Source organism: Schistocerca nitens, chromosome 2 (assembly GCF_023898315.1).
Source record: "Schistocerca nitens isolate TAMUIC-IGC-003100 chromosome 2, iqSchNite1.1, whole genome shotgun sequence".
NCBI lineage: Eukaryota > Metazoa > Arthropoda > Insecta > Orthoptera > Acrididae > Schistocerca > Schistocerca nitens.
The window spans coordinates 300,142,353-300,166,449 of record NC_064615.1 but is presented as its reverse complement, the minus strand read 5'-3'; the positions used below and the strand labels follow the sequence as shown (position 1 = coordinate 300,166,449).

The 24,097-nt window shown below is 40.4% G+C and overlaps 1 protein-coding gene across 4 annotated transcripts in view; it reads right to left on the bottom strand.

Moving 5' to 3' along the window:
* Positions 1-7,174: 7,174 nt before the first annotated feature.
* LOC126236048 (phosphatidylcholine:ceramide cholinephosphotransferase 2-like) overlaps positions 7,175-24,097 on the bottom strand; it is a 321,725-nt gene continuing 304,802 nt past the window's right edge. For 2 of the 4 annotated variants that reach the window (XM_049945085.1, XM_049945084.1), the window contains exons 4-7: positions 23,059-23,269; positions 12,182-12,456; positions 10,310-10,485; positions 7,175-9,955 (exon numbers count right to left, since the gene is read on the bottom strand). In XM_049945085.1, coding sequence (XP_049801042.1) covers positions 9,800-9,955; positions 10,310-10,485; positions 12,182-12,456; positions 23,059-23,269 — 818 coding nt within the window. In that variant the 3' untranslated portion in view covers positions 7,175-9,799. The remainder of the gene's footprint in view (positions 9,956-10,309; positions 10,486-12,181; positions 12,457-23,058; positions 23,270-24,097) is intronic. The other 2 variants (XM_049945086.1, XM_049945088.1) reach the window with 1 other exon arrangement.

The window sequence follows — 24,097 nt, the reverse complement described above, 5'->3', positions numbered from 1 at the left end:
ACTGATGTGCACAAAATGAATGTATATGCAATACAACTGGACCATAACGTGATTTTCTTGCAAACAGTGCACGGGTACATGCCCTGTTTACGCTATGCAACCTACGACATATTATGGTCATGTGACGTACATAGTATAATCACCTGTTGTTTGTGCAGTTGTGCCATGTAAGCTGCATTGTGTAGTGTACTGGCAACGGATTGGTTAGCTGTGTAGTGTGTGGTGTTAACTGTGTTTGTACAAGCCCTGCTAACAATGCCACACGTCTACAGTAATGAGGAATACGCAGATATGGCGTATGCTTATGGCTTCTGCGAAGGTAGTGCTACCACTGCAAGAGAAGAATACCATAGGCACTTTCCAACTCGACAATTACCTGATCCCATGGTGTTTACCAAAGTGTTTATCACTTTGCGTTCAGCAAAACTTTGCAAGAACAGGAAGAAATTATCACAAGTGTTGAGCGAAGTCCCAGTATGATCATACGAAGAATGTCCCTGCATATGAATGTCCCACAGACACGTGTATGGGAAACATTATATGCGGAAAACCGATATCCATTTCACATACATCGTGTCCAAAATATCCACGTTGGTGACAATGCCCAACAACTTTATTTCTGTCACTGGGTAATTGAGAATAGTCATTTGCTTCCATACATACTAGTCACTGACGATGCCGTTTTCACGACATGGAATAAACAACACACGCAATAAACATCAATGGTCACAGGGAAATACACAAGCTTCAATATATAGCAATTTCCAAGTTCGTTTTGCCATAAATGTTTGGTGCGGCATGATCGGTAACCTTTTGATAGATCCATTTATTATCAGTTTTAAGGGAAGAGAGGAACCTGCATTTTTTGGAAAATTCATTTGTGGAACTATTGGAAGACGTTTCTTTAGCCAAACAAACTGGAATTTACTTTCAACATGATGGTGCCACTCCACACGTACCTTACGTGTGAGGGACCATCTCAACCGCACCTACCCTAATCGCTGGATTGGCCATTGCAGTGCTATTAACCGGCGTCCTACATCACCTGACCTTACACCTTTAGATTTCTGCTTATGAGGTTGGATGAAATCAGAGGTGCACAAAGTGAACGTAAATACATGAGCTGAACTGCTTCGTCGCATCATGGATGCTGTTGAATTGATTAAGAACCAACAACAGGCAATTGAACAATTTCAAGCAACACATCATCTTATCGTTAGAGTGCAAAAGTGCATTGACGTCCATAGTGGGATGTTTGAACCTGCTCTGTAAACTGTACAACAAGTGTTGGACATAGCCTTCATCAGTGAAACAAACACACACACACACACACACACACACACACAAAAACACAATCGACCGCCAACTGCAGCATCTTGAGCCGGAATGCCTTCCTAGCTGGAGTTTCCATCGTTGTTAAGACTAGAGTAAGTAGGTCAAGTGGATGTAGGTTGTGGTCATTACATATTTTATATCAGTCAACATATTTTGTGTAATGCTTGGATTAATTTTGTTTTCAATGAAATGGCATGCTGTTCAGTAGTGCACTTCTAACATGTTTTGAAAGGTACTTTAAGAAAAGGGTTCATACTAGCGTTGGAAAAAAATATGGAAACGCTGAGAAATTCATGCTTGTACATAAATGCAGATGCTAGCCAAGCCTGCAGGTTGCTCTGTTGTGTGAGAGTGTGCTAAAATAATCTCTCAGATTTTTTTGTGAAAATGCTTTAAAGTTATTTAAAGAAAAGTAATTTTATCAACATTCAACATCTTTTTCTTGATGTCTTCAGATTTGCAGCCGCTAGATGACCCCAAATTGTAGCACGTGTGGCAGTGTGTAACATAACTTGTCAGTGCTTGAGAAACAGTGTGCTGTAAACAAGTTTTGAATCTCTAATAGATCTCTCACAAGGAGCAACCTCACATTCAACTTGACAATGCCAGACCACACACGAGCACTGCGACATCTGCAGCAACCCGATACCTTGCATTTACACTCATCGGTCATCCTCCATACCTGATTTGCACATGTTTCAAAAATTAAAGAGCAGCTTAAAGCAATTCACTTTGATGGTGATGAAGTGGTGCAAGTGGAGATCAGGTTGTGGCTTCATCAACACAGAGAAACACTACAGTGACAGCATCAACAAACTGGTCTCTCATTGGGAGAAATGTGTTCACTGGCAGGGTAATTATGTTGAGAAATAAATATGTAGACATGAAAAATAAAGATTTAGAATGTTACTAACACTTGTTTTATTTAATGAGCTCTAAGAGTTTTCATATAAAAATTTGAGATATAACTTTTCAGCATGCCCTCATATTTTACTATGAATGGCACCTGTGCAGTATACTCAGCACGTGGCAAGTGTCAGTCGTGATCAGAACAGTGGTCTCGGTAGTTGTGGATGTGTTGTCGGGACTAAGTGAATTCGAACAAGGGAAAACTGTTGTTCATATGGTGAGTGCTTCCATAAGCAAGGTAGCCATAGTGTTTCACATTTAAAGATCTGCCATATCAAAGTTTTATACTGCATACAATGTAAACTGAAAAGTATCATCTAAGTCACAATAGACGAAAGTTTGTGTTGAGTGATCAGGACAGTCAGTTATTGAGAGGATTTTAATGATAAATAAGAGGGCAGCTTCAAAAGTCACCGCAGAACAGAATCTCACAGTTGTAAACCCTGTCGCACCAAAACAACACGAAGGGAGCTCTGTAAGCTAGGAATTGCAGGGTGAGCTGCTATTCCAAACCCACACATCAGTGATGCATATGCCCATAACAGGAAAAATGTGGTGCCAAAGCCCTAAACGCCTGATCTGCAGAGCAGTGGAAGAAAGTCATTTGGTCAGGTGGTTCTCGTTTCATACAGTTTCAACTTGTAGCCGAATTTACATTCCAAGACAAACTGGCAGGGTTTGGTGATTTGGTCAGCTGTATCATGGTATTCCATTGGCCCCATGGTTTCTCTGAAATGTCGCATTACTGCCAAGTATTATATGACCATTTTGGATGATCATGTCCATCCCATGATACAATGTTTGTTCCCCAGTGGTGATGCTCCAAGATGAGAGGGCCCCTGTTCACACAGCTTGTCATCCTGGACTGGCTCTGTGAGCAGAAGGATGAACCGTTGCATATTCCCTGGCCACAAGACTCACCAGATCTCAGAATCATTGAGCCTCTGCGGTCTATGTAATCACTATCCACCATCATGACCTAACATGCCACTAATTTGCAGACAGAATAGTATAAAATTCGCATGACAAACATACAGTACAGGAATGTATTAATTCTGAGATGACTGGGATCTGTTTTAAATGCTAAAAGTTTGTGCATCATATTAGGTGTGGTAAAATGTGTTGTTTTTTGGGGTGTCCATATTTTTGTCCGCTCCTGTGTATAAACTATGCAGATACAGTGGAAGAAGTATTTAGCGGATGTAAGAAGGGAGTTGAAGCAGCATTAGAGATAGGTAATTGTCCTGGAAGATTATGAGTGGATGGAAGGATTGCAGATTGTGAGTGAAAGAAGATTGGAAATGGATGAAACAAAGTTTGAGATATAGTTTTGGCTGGCTAAGGTCTTTCTAGTGGGAGGTGTACAAATGTTTGTGCACGTTTCACTCTGGAAGATAGCTTGCATTAAATTGTTACATAGTAGTAAGGGGGCAGATATGACAGTATGGTAAGTTCTTTGCTTGGATGACGTGGTTATGTACAAACAAGGTGGTGGGGGTTAGATAGTAGAAGGAATTGGGAATTGTGGCCTTTTTGAAAGAGTGCTTGGCAACTCGAGATAATTTTTATGGTAAGGCTATTGGAAGGGAATCCGAGGGCCACACAAGGTTTGAAGGAAAAAAAAATAGTTTTTCTGAACAAACTGAAGTGGTAGGATGGCATGGTCAGAGACAAATTCATTGGAGAAAAAACAATAACTGAAATCTGTTACTTGAACATAATCCCCTTAAAAATGAGAGATCAGTTAGAGAAGATGCTAAATTTGAAGTAAAAGAAGTCACTGTATTTTAACAATATAATGTACAGGATAGTTGCTTCTCACCATAGACTGGAGATGCTGAGTTGCAGAAAGGCACAACAAAAAGACTGTCGGAAAGTTACCTTTCGGCCAGCATGGTGTACACACACACACACACACACACACACACACACACACACACACACACACGACCAAAGTCTCTGGCAGCCAGAGCCTGACTGAGCAGTAGCACATTATGCAAGAGGCAATGTTAGGGGTAAGAAGGGGGCTGGGGCAGGGAGAAGGAGGGATAGCAGGGTAGGTAGGGGTGGAGCATGATGAAAGTGCTGCTGGGAGCCTGCAGGGACGGGGGGGGGGGGGGGGGGGGGGGAGTAGGGCAGCTAGGTGCATTTAGGTTAGATGGTGGGCAGGGATAGCGGAAAAGGAGAGAACTAAAAAGACATGGTGCATTGGAGGAATGAGGGCTGTGTAGTGCTGGAATGGGAACAGGTAAGGGGCTAGCTGGACAAGAGCAATGACTAATGAAGGTTGAGGCCCAGAGGGTTACAGGAATGTAGGATATATGCAGGGAGTTCCCACCTGTACAATTCAGAGAAAGCTGTTGATCGTGGGAAGGATCCAAATGGCATAGGCTGTGAAGTAGCCATTGAAATAAAGGACACTGGGCAGCGTGCTCAGCAACATGAGCTCCAGTTGTTTCTTGGCCACAGTTTGTCAGTGGCCATTCATACGGACAGGCACTTGTTGGTTGTCTTGCCCACGTAGACTGCAGCACAGCGGTGGTTGCAGCTTTGCTTGTAGATCACATGACTGGTTTCACAGGTAGTCCTGCCTTTGATGGGATAGGTAATGTTTGTGGCAGGACTGGAGTAGGCGGTGGTGCGAGGATGTATCTTGGGAGGTCTTGTATCTAGTTCTATTACAGGGACATGAGCCATGAGGGAAGGGATTGGGAGCAGGGGTTGTCTAGGAATGGATGAGGATACTGAGTAAGTGCAATAGGCATGGAATACCATTGTGGGAAGGATGGTGGGTAGGACATTCATTTCAGGACACGCCGAGAGGTAGTCAAAACCCAGACAGAGAATGTAATTCAGTTACTCCAGTTGTGAGTGGTACTGAGTCACGAGGGAAATGCTCCTCTGTGGCTGGAACGGTGAGGCTTTGAGAGGTGTTGAGTGACTGGAAATATAAGGCGAGATTGGAAAGGTAATTGCAATTCTGTAAAGGCTTCAGTGAGACCTTTGGTATATTTTGAGGGGGACTGCTCCTCACTACAGATTACAATGGCCATAGGTGGCTAGGGCTGTATGGAAGGGTCTTCTTGGTATGAATGGATGGCAGCTGTCAAAGTGGAGGTATTGCTGGTGATTGGGAAGTTTGATATAAACAGAGAGAATGATGTAGCCATCTTTGTGGTGGAAGTCACTGTGAAGGAAAGTGGCTTGATGGGTTGAGTAGGACCAGGTGAAGCAAATGGGGGAGGTTGTGGTGAGGTTCTGAAGGAATTTTGGTAGGGTGTCCTCACCCTCGATGCAGATCACAAAGATGTCATCAGTCAATCTGAACCAGGTGAGGGGTTTGGGATTCTTGGCATTTAAGAATTCCTCTAAATGACTTATGAATAGGTTGGCATAGGATAGTGTCCTTAGCCGTATCCCGGATTCGTTTGTAGGTGATGCCTTCAAAGGAGAATAATTGTGGGTGAAAGTCATGGCGACTAGGAAGGAGGTGATTGGTTTGGAGTTTGTCAGGTGTTGGGAAAGGTAGCATTCAATAGCGGTAAGGCCATGGGCATTAGGGACATTAGTAAAGGTCAAAATAGTGACAAGCAGGACACTGTGTCGTAAAGGAACAGGAACTGTAGAGTGTCACTAGAGAAAACAGTCGGTATCTTTTATATATAGAAGAGTGGTTGTGGGTAATAGGCTCAAGATGTTCATCTACTAGATTCACTGTATTTTGAAGATGCACAATTGGTTACTTTCGTAATTGATCATAACAAAATGCATGATCAACAGAATGTGTTTTATAATTGTCAAATGTACAAATCTTAAGTTAAAGGTACCAACGTGATATTGTGTCCAGACAATGCATGTTCTTTGTTGTTCACGAAAGTGTGCTTTGTTATGCGTCCCATAAAACATTAGTACTTGACTTTGAGAAGTAAGTAAGTATTGCTTGCGTCAGTTGGCAGTGCCGAATCAAAATACCAACTATTGTTACAGAAATAAGAAATATGTTTCATTTTGGGGGGGGGCAGTCTGGCAGGGCATGCAAGGACTAAATGGAGCCACGACAAGATTGCCGGGTACAGTGTTGGGAGGCGTGTGTGTGTGTGTGTGTGTGTGTGTGTGTGTGTGTGTGTGTGTGTGTGTGTGTGTGTGTGTGTCAATCATCACAATTTGCATGCACATTTAAGTGTGTGTAAAAAAAAATAATTTAAGAAGTGAATGTGGTCTCATGGGCTATGAAAATTTCTAAAACTAATTGCTTTCAAATTAATGTTATTTGAAACTAGTTACAACCATTTTAAGGAGGGACAAAATTACTTCCTGGATGCATCACTTAGTTAAAAAAAAATTGATGTGCTTCACTGCCTGGCACTAGCCACTTTAGCACCTCGCTTATCAGTTTCTAGGTTTTCGTGTGGCCTCATTGTAGACCCAACTAATGCATAAAATTCCATTATGTCACCACCAATCAAAGCTAACAATGCAGTGTTTAGTGACCAACAACACTGACCAGTGAGCTGGTCAATAAAATGTTTGTTGTTTGAACTACCTTCTTATTCTAGGCAAGAAATTAAGGAGTGTGTATTCACTTATATCACCTCATAACTGACAATGATATTCAAATACCTTTTCTTAATCCAGTTAACAATTTGGTTTTTCTACCTTTTTTTCTTTTCACTCTGTCCCAAGTACATTTAAGATGGGTGTTTTAATTAAATAAACTTATTTTGCTGCTATACATAAATTACTTACCTGCTCCAAAGATTGGTAAAATGCTAATTTCAGAACAAAGCACAATAGGGCAAATGCAGAAAAAAAATGTCAATTTAAATAAATGTGTGTGAAGGGTTGTAATTGGGTTGCATTACAGTTCGAAATCATTTTCAACTGGAATGTGTACATTTTTATTAAATTTACACCTAATACAAGGTTGGTAATTGGTAAATAATCTTAATAAAAGTCAACACCAGCACATATATTTAGCCAGCAGTTAATATTTCTAACCAAGAGCTGGCTTACCGATAAAGAATATATATATTTATTTATTTTGAAATGATACGGAAACTGCATAAATCCTTTAACTATGACAACACTGCTTTAAAATAAAAGCTCTTCAATTTAACTCTTGTAAAAATATTTCCTTAATAATAGATTTGTTTTACACTATGTTTAGGAAAATAAGAGGTATGTCTCTACACAAGATCAGGAAGAAACAATACTTTAGATACAAACATCTGCCAGTAAAAAATTTTATAACTGTTTATTCATGTTCCAAAAAATATCAGAAATGATAGTCAGAAAAAGGTTTTTATTTCTGTTTGGACAGTATTTGCAAGGCACACATAATTATTCTAGTCTAGACTTGGAGAAATAACTGCCACCTGTTACTTTTAAGTATTATTTGTGCCTAAAACACGTAGAAGCCATAATAAGTTTAAGAGAGTAATTCTCAGAAAACTCCAACTGAAAATGAGTTTACTCCCTCTCTTCTGCATTTTTAACCGTTTTCATACGCTGCTAGAAGGGAGTACGACTTCGGTGATGTTCCAAGGATCAATTGCACTACAAAAAATCGAAGTGTGGATGTTACATCTCGCATATTATTATAGCTTCTTTCTGTTTTGCAATAGAAGTAAATCAGTACACACAGACACACTTAAAAGAAACTGATGGAAGCTTTTCCTCTCCAGTCCAATAATATACAGACGTGGAGTTCCACATAATGAAAAATTCTAGACTAGTTTGGGATTTATAAAAAAATAGCAAATTTCTACAGAAATATACTAATCAAAGGGATAAACTGCCCTTTAATAAGTTCAAGAACTCGAATTTCAGATTATTCTTTGGAAGAAATTTCTTAAAGATAAAATAAAGTTTAAGGAGAATCACTGATACTCCATTACAACAGTGATTATGTCAGCACTGTGCACATAGACAGGAGAGTTCAACCAAGCTATGTGTAGACTTATTATCACCACATGTTGCAACACCATCTTGAGACACACACAAACATGTTAGACATTTAGAACCATTTGGCAATAAACTTTGATAATTTTATAAGACAGCTATGAAATGCCGATACAAACGCAAAGCTGATGTGATGAGAGAAAAATCAGCTGCAGTCTAAAATAAAAGCCATTTTTCTCCTTCAAACCATAAATTCAGTCCTTGTCCAATGTAAAACATTTAAAAAGCTATTCACATACATAACATAGCCAATGGACAAAACTCAGAGCGAACAGCCAGAGAAGTGAAACTGAAGTTTAATCATTCAGATAATGGCAGCGAGAATGTACTCCAAATGGGCAAAAATTACTGACTGAATCTTCATCACATCCTGTCTGAAATATGTTATGTATGTTTTTATCTTAAATATTCCACTATGTAAGTCAAAGCAATCACTCTCATTATTTTATTGGAATATATTTGTTTTCTTAATTGCAAACATTTACCACTGCAGAATAATTGGCACAGTTACAAAAATGTATGTATCAGTAGCTTCTTACAATGAAAAGGAAGTTATTTCCTTTATCCAAAACACACACAATACAAATTCCATTACATGGAGTACACTCTTGAGTTTTGTTTGAAATAAAAGTGCAACTATCATAGTTATCTTATTTAATGATAATACTTTTGGTTGTGCAATAGTTTTTGCCGAACATTTACTCGTGGTCACACTATATTAAGACTGAAAATACAATTTCTCAAAAATATACATTTGTTGGATAACTGAGCTGCAAAAACACTAAAAAAAAAAGAAAGAAATATAAAGTTCCACGACATTGAAGGTCACAAAATATCGCAGTGCAGGAAGTGTACTAGATGTAATAAATTAAAACTGATTTGTACACTGTTATATTCCCCCTCTTGATGCTCATAAGTTTGTGTGCTGCTCTCAGTATTGGTGTACATAAAATTTACAAAAGATGAAACTGATTATTAAGGCAATATGTATAATAAATTGAACAAATACAGACAGTATCCCTTCCATCTCCCTGGTAGAGCATAAAATAAATATCTGCTATCACAACAACAAAGTAGCACAACTCTTTTTGCGCCACAGACACGAACACTACAGTTCCCCTGACACACACACACACACACACACACACACACACACACACACACACACACACACTATTTTTGTAGTAGCAGTTTCCCCCCTCCAAGTTTCGATGTAACAAACATGAACACAGACTCTCTTTACCCCCTCATGTATCTGCATTTAACAGTTTTTTTTTTCTTTTTTTATTTCAATAAATTATTACAAAATAGGAACACGGCGGCACACGCAAAATATACAGGAACAGTACACAAGAGCCAGTTACTGCCGAATAATACTAATGTTCCTAGAATCCTTGTCGCTCATGTTTATATATTTCCCTTTGCGTTTTCAGTCTTTCACTTAAAAAGTCACTCTCTCACATATAAAACGTTTTTAAAGTATTCCAGCCGTTGAGTTGAAATAAATATTTCACCAAATTTACACTGTTCCCTGAATTGTGCATGATGAAACAATGCAAGCACACTGGTATACAAAACAGTTTTGTAGTAATCACTAACTGTTCCTGTTGGGGTGCTTGCCATGGCACCATCTTGGCCAAGGCAGGGGCCACTCATATTGCCGCGGAACTGGTCCTCCGACATTCTTTTCGAAATACCGGAACACTGGGAACCACCACAACCTTGCAAGGAAATTGTTTGGTCCATTTTGCTGAAACATTACATATATTGTATGTACTTTTACAGTATGTATTAAACACATACAATAATTATTTACAAGGAATGAAAAGATAACCCCCTCACTCAATAAACAGGCATACAGAGCTCAGCAAATTGCACAAGCTCTGCCCTACAGGGAGTGATTATCTTTTTCTTATTTCATTGTTAACACAAGAAATAACTACAATATGCAGTTGAGTGAAAACTAACAGAACATTTGTGCATCATCTAGTGTGGTTAATTTCATTATTTGCTCCCTAATCACGGTAAGTCAATAAAAGTTTTTAAATCAAAATGTAGCACAGCTTGACATTTATTTTAGGCATTAGCTTTAGATTATACTCACCTTCAAATTAGCATTGTTTGCCAAAGTGTGATACATCCAGAACAAAGTTGTAGTAACATAGTACGCTATAATAACATCAACAGCATAATGCCCATGAGCAACAAGCACCATAATAACCCCAACGACAGAAACAATCCACGAAATCCAATGAACGGGGAAGCAGCGCTTTGGTGAATCTGAAAAATGACAACTTCATATAGTACACGAATTTTCCTTACTGAGCAACATAGTAATGAAGATCTATGTGCCACTATCTGTGTTATTTTAATCATCATACAGGGTGTGGTAGATAAGTAATGAGACTGGCCGCCGCGCGGCGCCCCAGTCGCTCGCAGGGCGGTCTCCACCTGTATGTCACGTGCTGGGGGATCTGAGCTAACAATAGAACCGGTTCGCAGTCGCGTCGGAGCTCTGGTACAGTGAGGGTCGAGCTTCGCGTATTACGTTGTTTGTGTGCCCGTGACACTTGTGAAAACGCTGAAGATGGATCGCTCGATAGAACAGCGGTATGCAATCAAATTTTGCTTTCGCTTGGGCAAAACTGCTTCGGAAACTTTTGCTATGATTACGGAGGCCTACAAAGAAGACTCCCTATCAAGAGCTCAAGTGTTCCGGTGGTTTAATGAATTTAAAAACGGGAGGGAATCCGTTGAAGACATGGAACGATCTGGACGCCCTTCAACGAGTCGTGTGGATGAAACGGTGGCCAAAGTGAAAGAACTCCTGGACTCCGACCGTCGTTTAAGTCTCAAAATGATCGCCGATGAGGTCTCCGTGAATAAATTTACGGTTCACCAAATTGTTACGCAAGATTTGATGATTAGGAAAGTTTGCGCAAAATTGGTTCCCCGAGTGCTCACCGCCGAACAAAAGCAACAACGAGTGGACGTTTGCCGTGAGATGTTGAATGATTTGGAAAATAATCCACACTTTTTAGACAACGTAGTAACAGGCGACGAATCGTGGACATTCCAGTACGACCCGGAGACGAAAGCCCAGAGCTCGGAGTGGCACACACCGGCATCCCCGCGGCCGAAGAAAGCAAGAATGTCAAATTCCCGCATCAAGACAATGCTGATTGTGTTTTTTGACAAGCGGGGGTTAATTCACAAAGAGTTTGTCCCTCAGGGGAAGACTGTCAATGCCGAATTCTACAAAGAAGTCCTTCAGCGACTGCACAGAGCCGTCAAACGGAAGCGACAGGACCTTGCTCAACGCTGGCATCTCCACCACGACTACGCTCCGGCGCACACAGCGTTCCTCGTGACCTCCTACTTGACCCGAATTGGAGTTGAAGTTTTGCCACAGCCACCATACAGCCCTGACTTGAGTCCTCCTGATTTCTTCCTATTTCCGAAGGTCAAAAGATGCCTGAAGGGTCATCGTTTCGACGATATTCCGAACATCCAACGTGCTGTCACGAAGGCACTAACTGGGATAACTCAAACGGACTACAGTGGGGCCTATGAAGCTTGGAAAACGCGCTGGCAACGTTGTGTCGACGCCCAAGGTGAGTACTTTGAAGAATATTAACGTTTTGTACAAATTGGATCAATAAATTTGTTTTTCTAGACTGAGTCTCATTACTTATCTACCACACCCTGTATATTACACTGAAAGTCTGCAGGTGCAGGAAAATTGGTTGAAAAGAACAAAATTACTGGATCAGACAAGTTTCCTGCGCAAAGCACAGCACATTTCCACAAGTTTATTCCCAGTTCTGGATTCTATAGCTTTTGCATCAACATTTTTTGCACAAAAGATGCTGATTAAGGTGTAAGAAGATTCCACTGCACAGTAAACTGGAAATAAACTTCTGGGACAAGCCTTTTCACATCTAGCTATAATCAACATAAGAAAGTTTTTACTTACATTCTGCAATAATGAGGTAACTCATGGTAAGAATGACAGTGTGCCCACTGTAAATGTAGTCACCACAATAAGTGTGCTTTCCATTAATGGAAAGCCCAAAACCAGATATCAACTGCCACACCCTCTGAGCCACTATGTACCCATTTGTAGCATTGGCTTTAGGTGAACAGTAATATGTTGTGCTGGCTACAGGAAGGACTGTCACAAACATCGTGATGGAACGCAGCAGGTACAACAAGGAAAGGATCATGAAGACACGCCGCATCACGATATACCTATAATGAACAACAAAGCTGCATTATCACATATTCATACAATATTTACTATGTTGTACATTGAGACAATGACAGCAGAGTAACATGCTCTTACAAACACATTTGCTCTTCATTCATTAACTTTCACAAGAAACCTAAATAATTATTCCACACTTTTCCGTGATTATTTTATTTGTATCTCATATTTATATACATTGATTCCCAGGAATTTTCTAGGCACAAACTAGTTAAAATTACATTTTGGCAGCATCTCTCTCATCTTTGAAGTCTGAGGTGACAAAGTGCAGGTAACTTACATGAGCAAAGAATACCCGCAAGATGGCAGTGTAAGTGGTTGGCGTATGGGAAGCTTAGTTTAGTCATTCTATCCTTGGTGTAGCCATGAAGCTCTGTCATGAAAGTTTAACATAGATCAGCGAGAACACTATTGCTATCTCTGCATAGGTATGTGTTGTAATGCATTTTTGTTACTTATTATAGATCATATGATATAGGTTGCAGATATCTGAATCGTGTAAGTATTGATTTTCGTAATAATCTCTTGTGTTCTCATATGAGGACTTTCCATTAGTGGCTTCAGTTCATACAGAATTTTGATTTACTTCCCCTTTATGCCTTTATAATACTGTATTTTATCATATGTAGTACTGTGTCTAGTAGTGATTTCTGATATACACTAAATGCAGCTAGTAGTTTTCGCCAAACCTCAGACAATTAATTTCAAATACGCACACATAACGAATAATATTTGCAGAGTTATTTCTCAGAAGTAAGCGAAGCTATATCATTCCTTTAGAAAGGCCACATTCATCAACCAAAAATTATTCAGGATGGTATAATTCATACAAATGAAGAAAAAAGTAAATCCACGTTATAAGTGACGCAAAAATTATACAAATTTTGGAGGCCAAGTCAAACAATGAGTTGGTTTGGATGATGACTGACAATGGCTCATCACTTGAAGCAGACCCCCTCCCCCTCACTGATACTTGTGATATGTCCTCCAAGTGATACTGTCAATAATATTGATAACAATGTAACAATTATAACAAACAGCACTGAGACTGAAATTCTAAGAGGTCGTTACTGTGACAAGATGGATTGACAACTTCCTTGTTAACTACTGTATTTATCATACGTTGAAAGAGAACCTGAAAGTATAGCCACCCATTTTAGTCAAAAGGAAAAGAATTTTAGAGATTATGAGCAAATGAGAGGGGTTCACCTGATGGATTCTCTGGTTGCTCTGTGCAGAAATGACACTAGAAACATTATGTGGTTCATGAGGATTTCCTACCACATGCTAAATGTGGCTAGTAAATGCCTAGATACTCAATAAGATGAGTGAACAAAAGAAATAATATGGGTCTGCTAGGGAGAGCAGAGATTGCAATGAAGAACACCCGCATTCTGTACCCAATGAATTATACTTCAATGCTGTGTGCCCTGCGTGCGTGAAACAATTTCATTACACAAAATAAAATTCAAAATATTATACTCTCTCTCATGTATTCTTTATACTACTAAAAAATGCTCTATGTAAGACGTAGTAGCTTTTGTTCTTACTGTCCTCATACGAGGACTCTTCCCTATTGCCAATCAATTGTAAAGATGGCGTATACTGTATATGCCTGCTATACCTAAGAGTTGTTGGTTGGCTAGTTTCGTGAGCCACTTCTCATCCCATCATATTCCAAATGTGCTCAACTGGCAATATGTTCAGAGATCATGCTGTCCAGGGTAGTTGCTGCACGTCTTGCAGAGCATACTGAGTTTCACAGGCAGTGTGGGGCGAAACATTATCATGTTGAAACAACATATCACTTTCCTGTTGCAAAATGGCAAAAGAACTGGTCTAAGAACATTCTACACGTACCAAGTGCTGGTTAACATCCCCAACAGAAAAACCAAAGGTGAACGAGAGGTGCAGCTTATCGCTCCCCAGACAATAAGGCCTGGGGTGGGGCCAGTGTGTCCTGGACGAATGTACTCTACAACACAGTGCTCACCAGGCCTATGACATACCCACAAATGACTGTCACTAGCATGCACGCAGGATCTGGTTTCACCGCATAACACCATGGCATGCCATACTGCCTCACAAGCGATCCTGTGACGATACCCGGCGAAGCATGCACACTGATGCTGTGGCATTAGTAGAGTACCACTGCTAATGACCGGTTTGCAACAGTTCGTGTTGACATGTTGGGCTCAGAAGCACTATTATCTGTACCGTGTAGCTGTACGATCTGCCACTACTGCCCTTGCAATACGACAATCCAGGTGGGCAACTGTGCTGTGTGGACATCCAGAAACTTATCTTCCGGTGTGAGAATGTTCACTTGACCACTAATCATTGTCACACGACTGACGCAGCATGTCCAACTTGTGTGGCAATTCTCCAAAAGGACAATCTAGCCACTTGAAGGCCACAATTTTACCTCTTTCAAAATGGCTCATTTGGCTGTATAAAGCACGAGTGCATCTCCGTGGCATGGTTGCCTGCTTACTTCACACATCTGCATGAAACTGAGCCTTCCAGCTGTGAGCATTTCGTATTAAAGGGGACACACAAAGGGCTCTCTAGTAGCTATGCCACTGTGCTATCTGTTGGCAAATGACGTTGAAACCATAATCAGTACATCTATCTACCTGGTGCCATATCCAGTCATCAGATCATAATCTGACGTCTTTCTAGGAGCACTAGTCGCCTCGCAGTGTATTTACAATACACATTTCCTTATACTTATGTAGACTGTTTATGACAAACAGCAGATTTGAAACCCTAGGTTGAAAGCTTCTCTCTAGACAATCTGCTTTTATTCCTTCCCAGAACACTGTGTGCCCACTTAACGTGTTATGGGAATTTAATTCACCAAGTCAAATGAAACAGCAAACAATACTGTTAATTTGATCTTGGTGATAGAATTGTGTGTGTTTAAAATATGCTGGGAAGTTCAAAAACTTTGCAAGGCTTGTTTACCCATTCCAGCCAACGAGATTTCTTTATCTACAAGGGATAATAATACACTCCTGGAAATTGAAATAAGAACACCGTGAATTCATTGTCCCAGGAAGGGGAAACTTTATTGACACATTCCTGGGGTCAGATACATCACATGATCACACTGACAGAACCACAGGCACACAGACACAGGCAACAGAGCATGCACAATGTCGGCACTAGTACAGTGTATATCCACCTTTCGCAGCAATGCAGGCTGCTATTCTCCCATGGAGACGATCGTAGAGATGCTGGATGTAGTCCTGTGGAACGGCTTGCCATGCCATTTCCACCTGGCACCTCAGTTGGACCAGCGTTCATGCTGGACGTGCAGACCGCGTGAGACGACGCTTCATCCAGTCCCAAACATGCTCAATGGGGGACAGATCCGGAGATCTTGCTGGCCAGGGTAGTTGACTTACACCTTCTAGAGCACGTTGGGTGGCACGGGATACATGCGGACGTGCATTGTCCTGTTGGAACAGCAAGTTCCCTTGCCGGTCTAGGAATGGTAGAACGATGGGTTCGATGACGGTTTGGATGTACCGTGCACTATTCAGTGTCCCCTCGACGATCACCAGTGGTGTACGGCCAGTGTAGGAGATCGCTCCCCACACCATGATGCCGGGTGTTGGCCCTGTGTGCCTCGGTCGTATGCAGTCCTGATTGTGGCGCTCACCTGCACGGCGCCAAACACGCATACGACCATCATTGGCACCAAGGCAGAAGCGACTCTCATCGCTGAAGACGACACGTCTCCATTCGTCCCTCCATTCACGCCTGTCGCGACACCACTGGAGGCGGGCTGCACGATGTTGGGGCGTGAGCGGAAGACGGCCTAACGGTGTGCGGGACCGTAGCCCAGCTTCATGGAGACGGTTGCGAATGGTCCTCGCCGATACCCCAGGAGCAACAGTGTCCCTAATTTGCTGGGAAGTGGCGGTGCGGTCCCCTACGGCACTGCGTAGGATCCTACGGTCTTGGCGTGCATCCGTGCGTCGCTGCGGTCCGGTCCCATGTCGACGGGCACGTGCACCTTCCGCCGACCACTGGCGACAACATCGATGTACTGTGGAGACCTCACGCCCCACGTGTTGAGCAATTCGGCGGTACGTCCACCCGGCCTCCCGCATGCCCACTATACGCCCTCGCTCAAAGTCCGTCAACTGCACATACGGTTCACGTCCACGCTGTCGCGGCATGCTACCAGTGTTAAAGACTGCGATGGAGCTCCGTATGCCACGGCAAACTGGCTGACACTGACGGCGGCGGTGCACAAATGCTGCGCAGCTAGCGCCATTCGACGGCCAACACCGCGGGTCCTGGTGTGTCCGCTGTGCCGTGCGTGTGATCATTGCTTGTACAGCCCTCTCGCATCGTCCGGAGCAAGTATGTTGGGTCTGACACACCGGTGCCAATGTGTTCTTTTCTCCATTTCCAGGAGTGTAGTTCCAACTTCAGAAAAAAGGTCTCCTTTTTTTTTGTTGGCAGGTACATGTCTATAGTACTGGTATACACTGAAATCTCCACACAAAAGAATACACTGCCAGAGCAGCCAAAACAAGACAGCATGGCTCCTCTTGTAGCTTGATACAGAACTGTGGTGGAAGGATTTCCAAGTTTAACAGCAGTACCGATATGCACCTACCAACAAACAAAAAGTCAATTCTTCCAAAAACCTGCACTCTAAATACAGTTTTTCAAGGGTGTTTATCTGGGGTTCTATTGATCACAGAGATAAGGTGCCATGTGTTTTGGATAGCCTTTGACCCAGCGACCATTTGCAAACATATCTGAAGAACAGGCAAACTGTAGGTATCCAAACGTACAGGGTCAGCCCATGCAAACTGAGCAAATTGGTTGCTTATCTTGCGTTAGTTGTGGTCTGGGACGGGCCTTCGGCAGCTTATAAAAGCAACATTTGTTCATGAGCAGTTCCTGATAAAATCCCGAAAAACCATGATTTTTGGGTACCAAAAGTATCAATCATGGGGATGCCCACTTCTAAATTTATATTCGCGGTAAATTGCTGAAACCGTACTGTATGTTTTTAAAATGGTGTTCTTAGGGAACACCTTGAAACTTTTTTCATTATCATTATTTGTAACCGAGATACAGAGTTCAAAGTTAACGTACTAATCCAGGTAATATCTAGTCTGAGGCATAAATGTACTTTGAACTGGCATAGTAATCACATGGCAAGGATTCTGAGGTCACCAAACTATGTTTTTAGTTGACTTTTTCACCAATAAAACTTTTTAAGACATGCCGTCTCTGGATAATGTGCTGTCTTGACCTAACAATTATTTGATGGTGCCACCTAGCAGCATGAGCACCTTACAAAAAATAATTCTGTCATACAAAATTCTTTGTGCTTGCAAACCAAACAATGCATTCTTTGGTACACTATAGGTGCAGTCTAAAAATGTTGTGCATTTTCATGTAAATTAGTGTAAAATGAACTTGCATTGGATGGGAGACGACATTGTGCTGACCTATATTATGTGAACGTTTTTGTTGTTTATGTGTGTCAAAGTATGTAAATGTGTCAAGGTATAAATAAACCATCAAAACTTTACTGACTTACAAAATAAATTTTATATAAGCAGCACATGCTGTGGTAATAGGGCAAAGAAGGAAACTAGCTGAAAGAACTGCCAGGGCACAAAAAAGGGAACATCCTCCTCTTTGAAAGACTAACAGAAAAGTAGGGAATCAGCTTCTTTAATCCTCATTCTGCCTTCCACAACAAAAAATTTGTCATGCAAACATGTGAGTAGCAGACAAACAGTGCTGGTGCAGGAGACAGTGCCAGTGAAAGAGAAAAAAGAGAGGAGACAATAATAGTGGGATGGAGAAAATGACAGTGAAAAATAAAGAGAGGAAGACTAAGACAACAGCAGTGTGAACCAAAGAGAGAGAAGATAGTGACATTCAGTGTGAGAGAGTGGCAGCAAAATAGAGAGTGAACAGTGGCAGTAAAGGAGATGCTGATAGTAACAGTGGGAGCAAGAGAGAGACCATACATAGGGTGGGGTGGGGGGGGGAGGGGGGGGGGTTGAACCCCTACCCCAGACTGAAGAAATTTAAAACAAGAACATTTTTCCACTTTCTCCCATCCCCAACACCCATGTATTAAAAGTTTCCCAGTTTAGGGATCAAAACAATCCTGAGCAAATCACCCCCCCCCCCCCCCGAACACATGTGTGGAAAGGAGACAATGTTGGTTGAAGGGGAAGACAGTAGACTGTAAGTGAAAAGTAGGAAACAATGGCAATGGAAGAAAGAAAAGAATGAGACAAAGACAATGGCAGTGGGACAGATAGTGTTTAAGCAGCACTGGGAAGGAAGAATGAGAGAAAAGGATGAAGACAGTGACAGTAGGGAAGATACTGACCAGGAAAGACAGATAGGAGGCAGTGCACTTGGCAGAAAAAGGAGACAGTGGGGGAGGGACATAGAGACAATGGGAGTGAGAAGGAGATGCCAAGTATGGAGGTTTCACTATAACGAGATAATGGTGAAGGATTATTGGGTAAAGGATATAGAGTATGAATAAGTTTTGTATGACAAAATAGTTGGTGAGGAAAGCAGAACAAGGCAGCTGATTCCCCACTTTTCTATCAGAGTCTTTCCCACTTACCAGTCAGTCTTTTAAAGAGGAGCATATTTGCCTTTTTTGTGCTCTGACAGGGGCATTTTTCAGCTGGTTAGTTCCATGAATTTTTCAAGCAGCTCATTAAAACTTTATGACTTCCCCTCACATGGTTTCCCCAAATCATTCTGGTGAACAGGCAGTAATTGCCAGTTGTGGTAGCGCAAACCATTCTGCACAGAGGAGGACACACATACTTCGCAGCACAGACTGTGTGCGCTCTCTGTCCCGAGCTGCACTCTCCAGCCATTGCCCAACCTGCTGTCAATGTTGTGGTTAGCTCCACATTGGGCCACTGTTCCTGCTTTTGACTCTCCATAGATTAATTTCAATGCTCAGAAAACTACTGCTGTCAATGTTTGATGTTATAATTGGGTGTACACTTTATGTCAGCCAACACGAACACTACAGCTAAGTACTTTCATTGTACCTAAACTGATATGAAAATCAGCATTAAATGTTCTATAAGCATGCTACACACAGACTCAGCAGAATGGAGCTACTGGCTGGGCCATCACATGGTACACTGCTCTGTCATTGTTCATCAACTCATCACCCACCTTCTTATGAGCGCACTGCCCTTGTTAACTGAAATTAATTAAACATTTTATTATTGTGCACATTGCTATTTACATTCTTCCATCTGATTTCCTTTCATAAAGGAAATTTTATGTTATAACATGTTTTGGGACATTACATCACTCTCACAGGTGTTGAACTAAAGAAAAAATTAAATAAATAAATGTCAGTTGCAGTTACTTGTATTTTGTGTGATACATGAAATTCAGTGTCAATTAGGGTCCAGGCTTAAAACCTGTCAACTTAAAATTGTAGAGTCAAGTCAGAAGAAAATGATATTAACTCTTTTAAAAGTAACTTTCAACATCAAAAATCTTTTTTGAAATTTCTGCAGAATATTTTGGTAACTGAATTAAACTTTTTGAGACATTGTACTTTAATGATGCAATATATTATCAGCGCACTCAAATTACCACAACTAAGCTTCATGTCATGGAGCAGGCTTACACAGCCTGTTCTGTCTTCACTGAAGCCGTCTGTTTCTTGATTGTCCTACATCTCCCTTTCATATTGGTTTATAATTCACCATAACATTAATCAGTAATTCTTTGTTAATGTCAACACCTGTCAGAATACACATACCCTTCACATTGTAAAATGAATTCAGTTTGAGTCCCAGGTTGTATTATTGTCATTTTCAGTTAACTATTGTGCAACAGAAACAGTCACTATAAAATGATCATTTTCTAAACATATTTTGTTTCTTCATCAGGAGGGCGTCAGCCATCCTTTTCATTCTACTGTTAATAATTCTTGCATAGAGTTTATAAGAAATGTTTTGAATGCTTATTCCTCTATAGTTCTCACAGACACTGCTTCCTCCTCTTCTGTAGAATAGTATCACCTCCGCTGTCGTCGACGAGTCAGGTACCATTTCTAATCTTCCAGCATTCATTTATGAGGCGTAAGCCTCAGCTGTAATAATCCTCGATATTTAATGAATTCTACATTGATTCCATCAGGCCCTTAGCTTTCCTGTTTTTCATGTTCCAGGGCCTCCTGTATCTCATATAGCGTAATGCTGTCTCCCTGATACACAAATGCCCTTCATCTTCTGAAATAACTATTTCTTCTGTTAGTCATATTCAGTTCACAGTTCTTGGCAGTGCTTTATTAAAGTCTCTTTGTCTATGATATTTATTCCTGCAGCAACTCCTCTTTGCTTGTAAACCATTCCGTAACCTCTTGACTTCCATTCACATCATTTCTATAACTGAAAACAAATCTGTCCAACAATAAGTCTTCTTTCTTCTTTCCCTCTACAGCCTCCATTGCTGCTCTGTCAAAACATGACTTGAAATTTTCCCATTTTATGTTTGTCCATTCCTCTGGATGATTTCATTCTGTAGATATTGTGCATGTATTCATTGGTATAGAGGACCAATGTCTTCTCGTGAAAGATATACTTTAAATACTGCTTCTTTGGTGTTGTGTAATATATTTGTTTTACTGTCTAGCCAACAGGTTTTCTATTTACTATCAAATAATCAACAAGAGACTGGTGGCCTCTTGCACTCAATGTATATTTACGAATTTTCCCCCCAAAGAATATGATTATAATTTTCATACTATTAAATGTTGCAAAATCCTAATTCTTGGCTAGTATTTTATTGTCTGTGTGCTCTCCATATGTTCCTACAACTTCGGGTATTGGTATGTTCCCAACACATGCATTCAGAGCTCCATTTATTAACAAGTGGTCATATTTATTTTTGTCTACTGTTCCAAATCTTCATAAAGAAACTCAGTTTCTTCCTTTTCCCCTTCTTCAGGAGCATATACAACTCTCATTGTCTAGCACTATTTGTTTTCTTTCATACTGTAAGTATTCTTTCAGTCACATAATTATAACTCCAAATTTTATTTTTCATTTATTGCTGATAAATTCAGTGACTCTAGATCAGGCATTCCCAAACTCTCTCTCTGATGGGACACTTTGAGAATGCTGGTAAATTAATGGTAAACCTTGTTTATGTTGACAGTTAAAAAAAATTTTTAAAAAAATTCAGAAAAAATTGTTTTGTTCCATGATTACTTCGATTTTAAATCACAGCTAATAACATGGAAATCATAATAAATTTTTAAAAACAAATTAGTATCGTCAAAATGCCTAAACAGAAATGCCACGTTATTAATAGGTTTTCGCAGAACACTCATTTGGTTCCCGTGGCACACAGTTTGGGAAACCCTGCTCTAGATCACAGATCATGCTCTCGTTGTTTGATTTACACTGCTGTAGATTATACAATCATTTGATCATTTTACATAATTTCTTTTTCTTTCGATTACAACAGCTATATCTACATTTTCCTGTTTGTAATTCCCTGTTCACTCTGTCCTAATTCCTTTATATTCCATGGTGCTAATACCACAATTTCTGAAATTTCAAATCTCTTCCGTCTTTGACATGCCTGGATTGTGTACTCTTGAGATATGTACAGTTTCTTTCTGCAAAGATACTGAGTTGATTTTTTTTCCCCCCTCTACCAAAGGGTACACACATCTTCATAAGAAATTACTGTGGTAGGCTACACCTCTAGGCCGCCTGACCTGCTTGGTTTCCTGTAAGTTTTATGTTACATTAAAAGCACATATCACTTCATCTTATTACAGATATACCTTCAAAACAAGTGTTACAGTTACAGTTTCTGTGGCAAGAAAAACAGATGTACTACTTCTATCAAGGAATGTTTTATTTCCAAAAACTGGACCAGCACATAGCACTACACAATGTGCCCCCATAGTGTACACCACCACCAACTTACTTTCCACTGTTATAAATACTATTTCGTTTTATACACAAAGTATCAGTTAACAACAAATGATGTAACTAAGACTGGGAATACAACACTGCCTCTTCAAAATGGTAGTAAAAAACCAATGTGACATGAGATGTATAACTATTTACTGACTAGTGAAACTAGAACAAATGGAGGGCTTACATGAACATAAATTTAAAAATATATTTGAATCTTTGTTTTCAAATTACTTTAAAATTCTTTCAACAGGATGAAAACAGGCGAAAGGAAAGGGTATACGAGTCAGATAGGAAACAAATTTAAGTAATAATTTGCTAAATGTCCTCATTCAGTTACAGATTACACATACAGAGTAATAAGTGGAGTTAAAATCAAAAAGACTAAACAGAAAAGGAGTTAGTTAAACAAGGGGCTTCACTCAAAGAGAATGAATAGGATAGAAGCTTTCTTGTTACTGTTTGTGTGATGACAATGTATATCTTGACATTGTTCAAAGTCAACCATTTAAATTCAGATTACATAAAATTGTGCAACATACAACTGCTGCCTTTAACTTAGTGAAAAGCAATGTTCTAATATATTTGAAAAGTAACTTTATCAAATACCTGTGTTTGTGGAAGATAAGAACTATGAAAGCAGTGTTTGTAGAGATCATAATAAGGATTTCGGACACATCTAAGGCCCAATCTGCAGCCTTGACGTTATCCAGGAATATATCTGGTAGCGGTCCATATTTATCTCTATCAGGTACACGTTCATGCACCAATGCCAGAGTTGCAGTGGTGATTATGAAATTCACCACTAACATTAGAAATGCTGAAACAAACCCAGTCATTAAGTACAATTCAACAATGGAAAATCCTGGATGGGATGTAACATTATTACGAAAAGGATAGTTGTTACTCACCACACAGTGGAGATGCTGAGTCGCAGATAGGCATAACAAAAAGACTGTCGGAAACGAACTTTCCGCCTCAACAGAGAGAGACTGCTAGAGTGTGTGTGTGTGTGTGTGTGTGTGTGTGTGTGAGAGAGAGAGAGAGAGAGAGAGAGAGAGAGAGAGAGAGAGAGAGAGAGAGAGACAGAGAGAGAGAGCGAGCGAGCAAGTGCATTTTCTACCTTCAACGAAGGCCTCGCTGGCCGAAAGCTCAAATTCTGACAGTCTTTTTGTTGTGCCTATCTGCGACTCAGATCTCTGATATATAGTGAGTAGCAACTATCCTTTCCATAGTATTGTTACAGTCATCAACAAGTATTTTGGTATCTTACTTAGTTCAGTTTTCTCTATAAATAAGGTATAAAAATTTTGTTGAAATGTATGTATTGTCCAGTTAGTTATACAAAAGTTATTTTAATAATATTTAAAAGAAAGGTAGTGCTACAATGTGCTTGTCAACATCATTACTACTTATCTCGATGGAAGGGGGTATGCTATCACTTCCACTACACTCTACTCAACAAACAGACTCTTATACACCAAATTACAATTACTTCAACTTATAGTCTGTGAAGTTCCTTCTACAAGACACACAACATATTCTGCACTGATGTTTGTAAAATATCTATTTGTGGTGTGCCTCAGTCAAACACAAGGGCACATTATCAGCTATTCTCCTCATACCAACTGGCAACACTTGGATATAT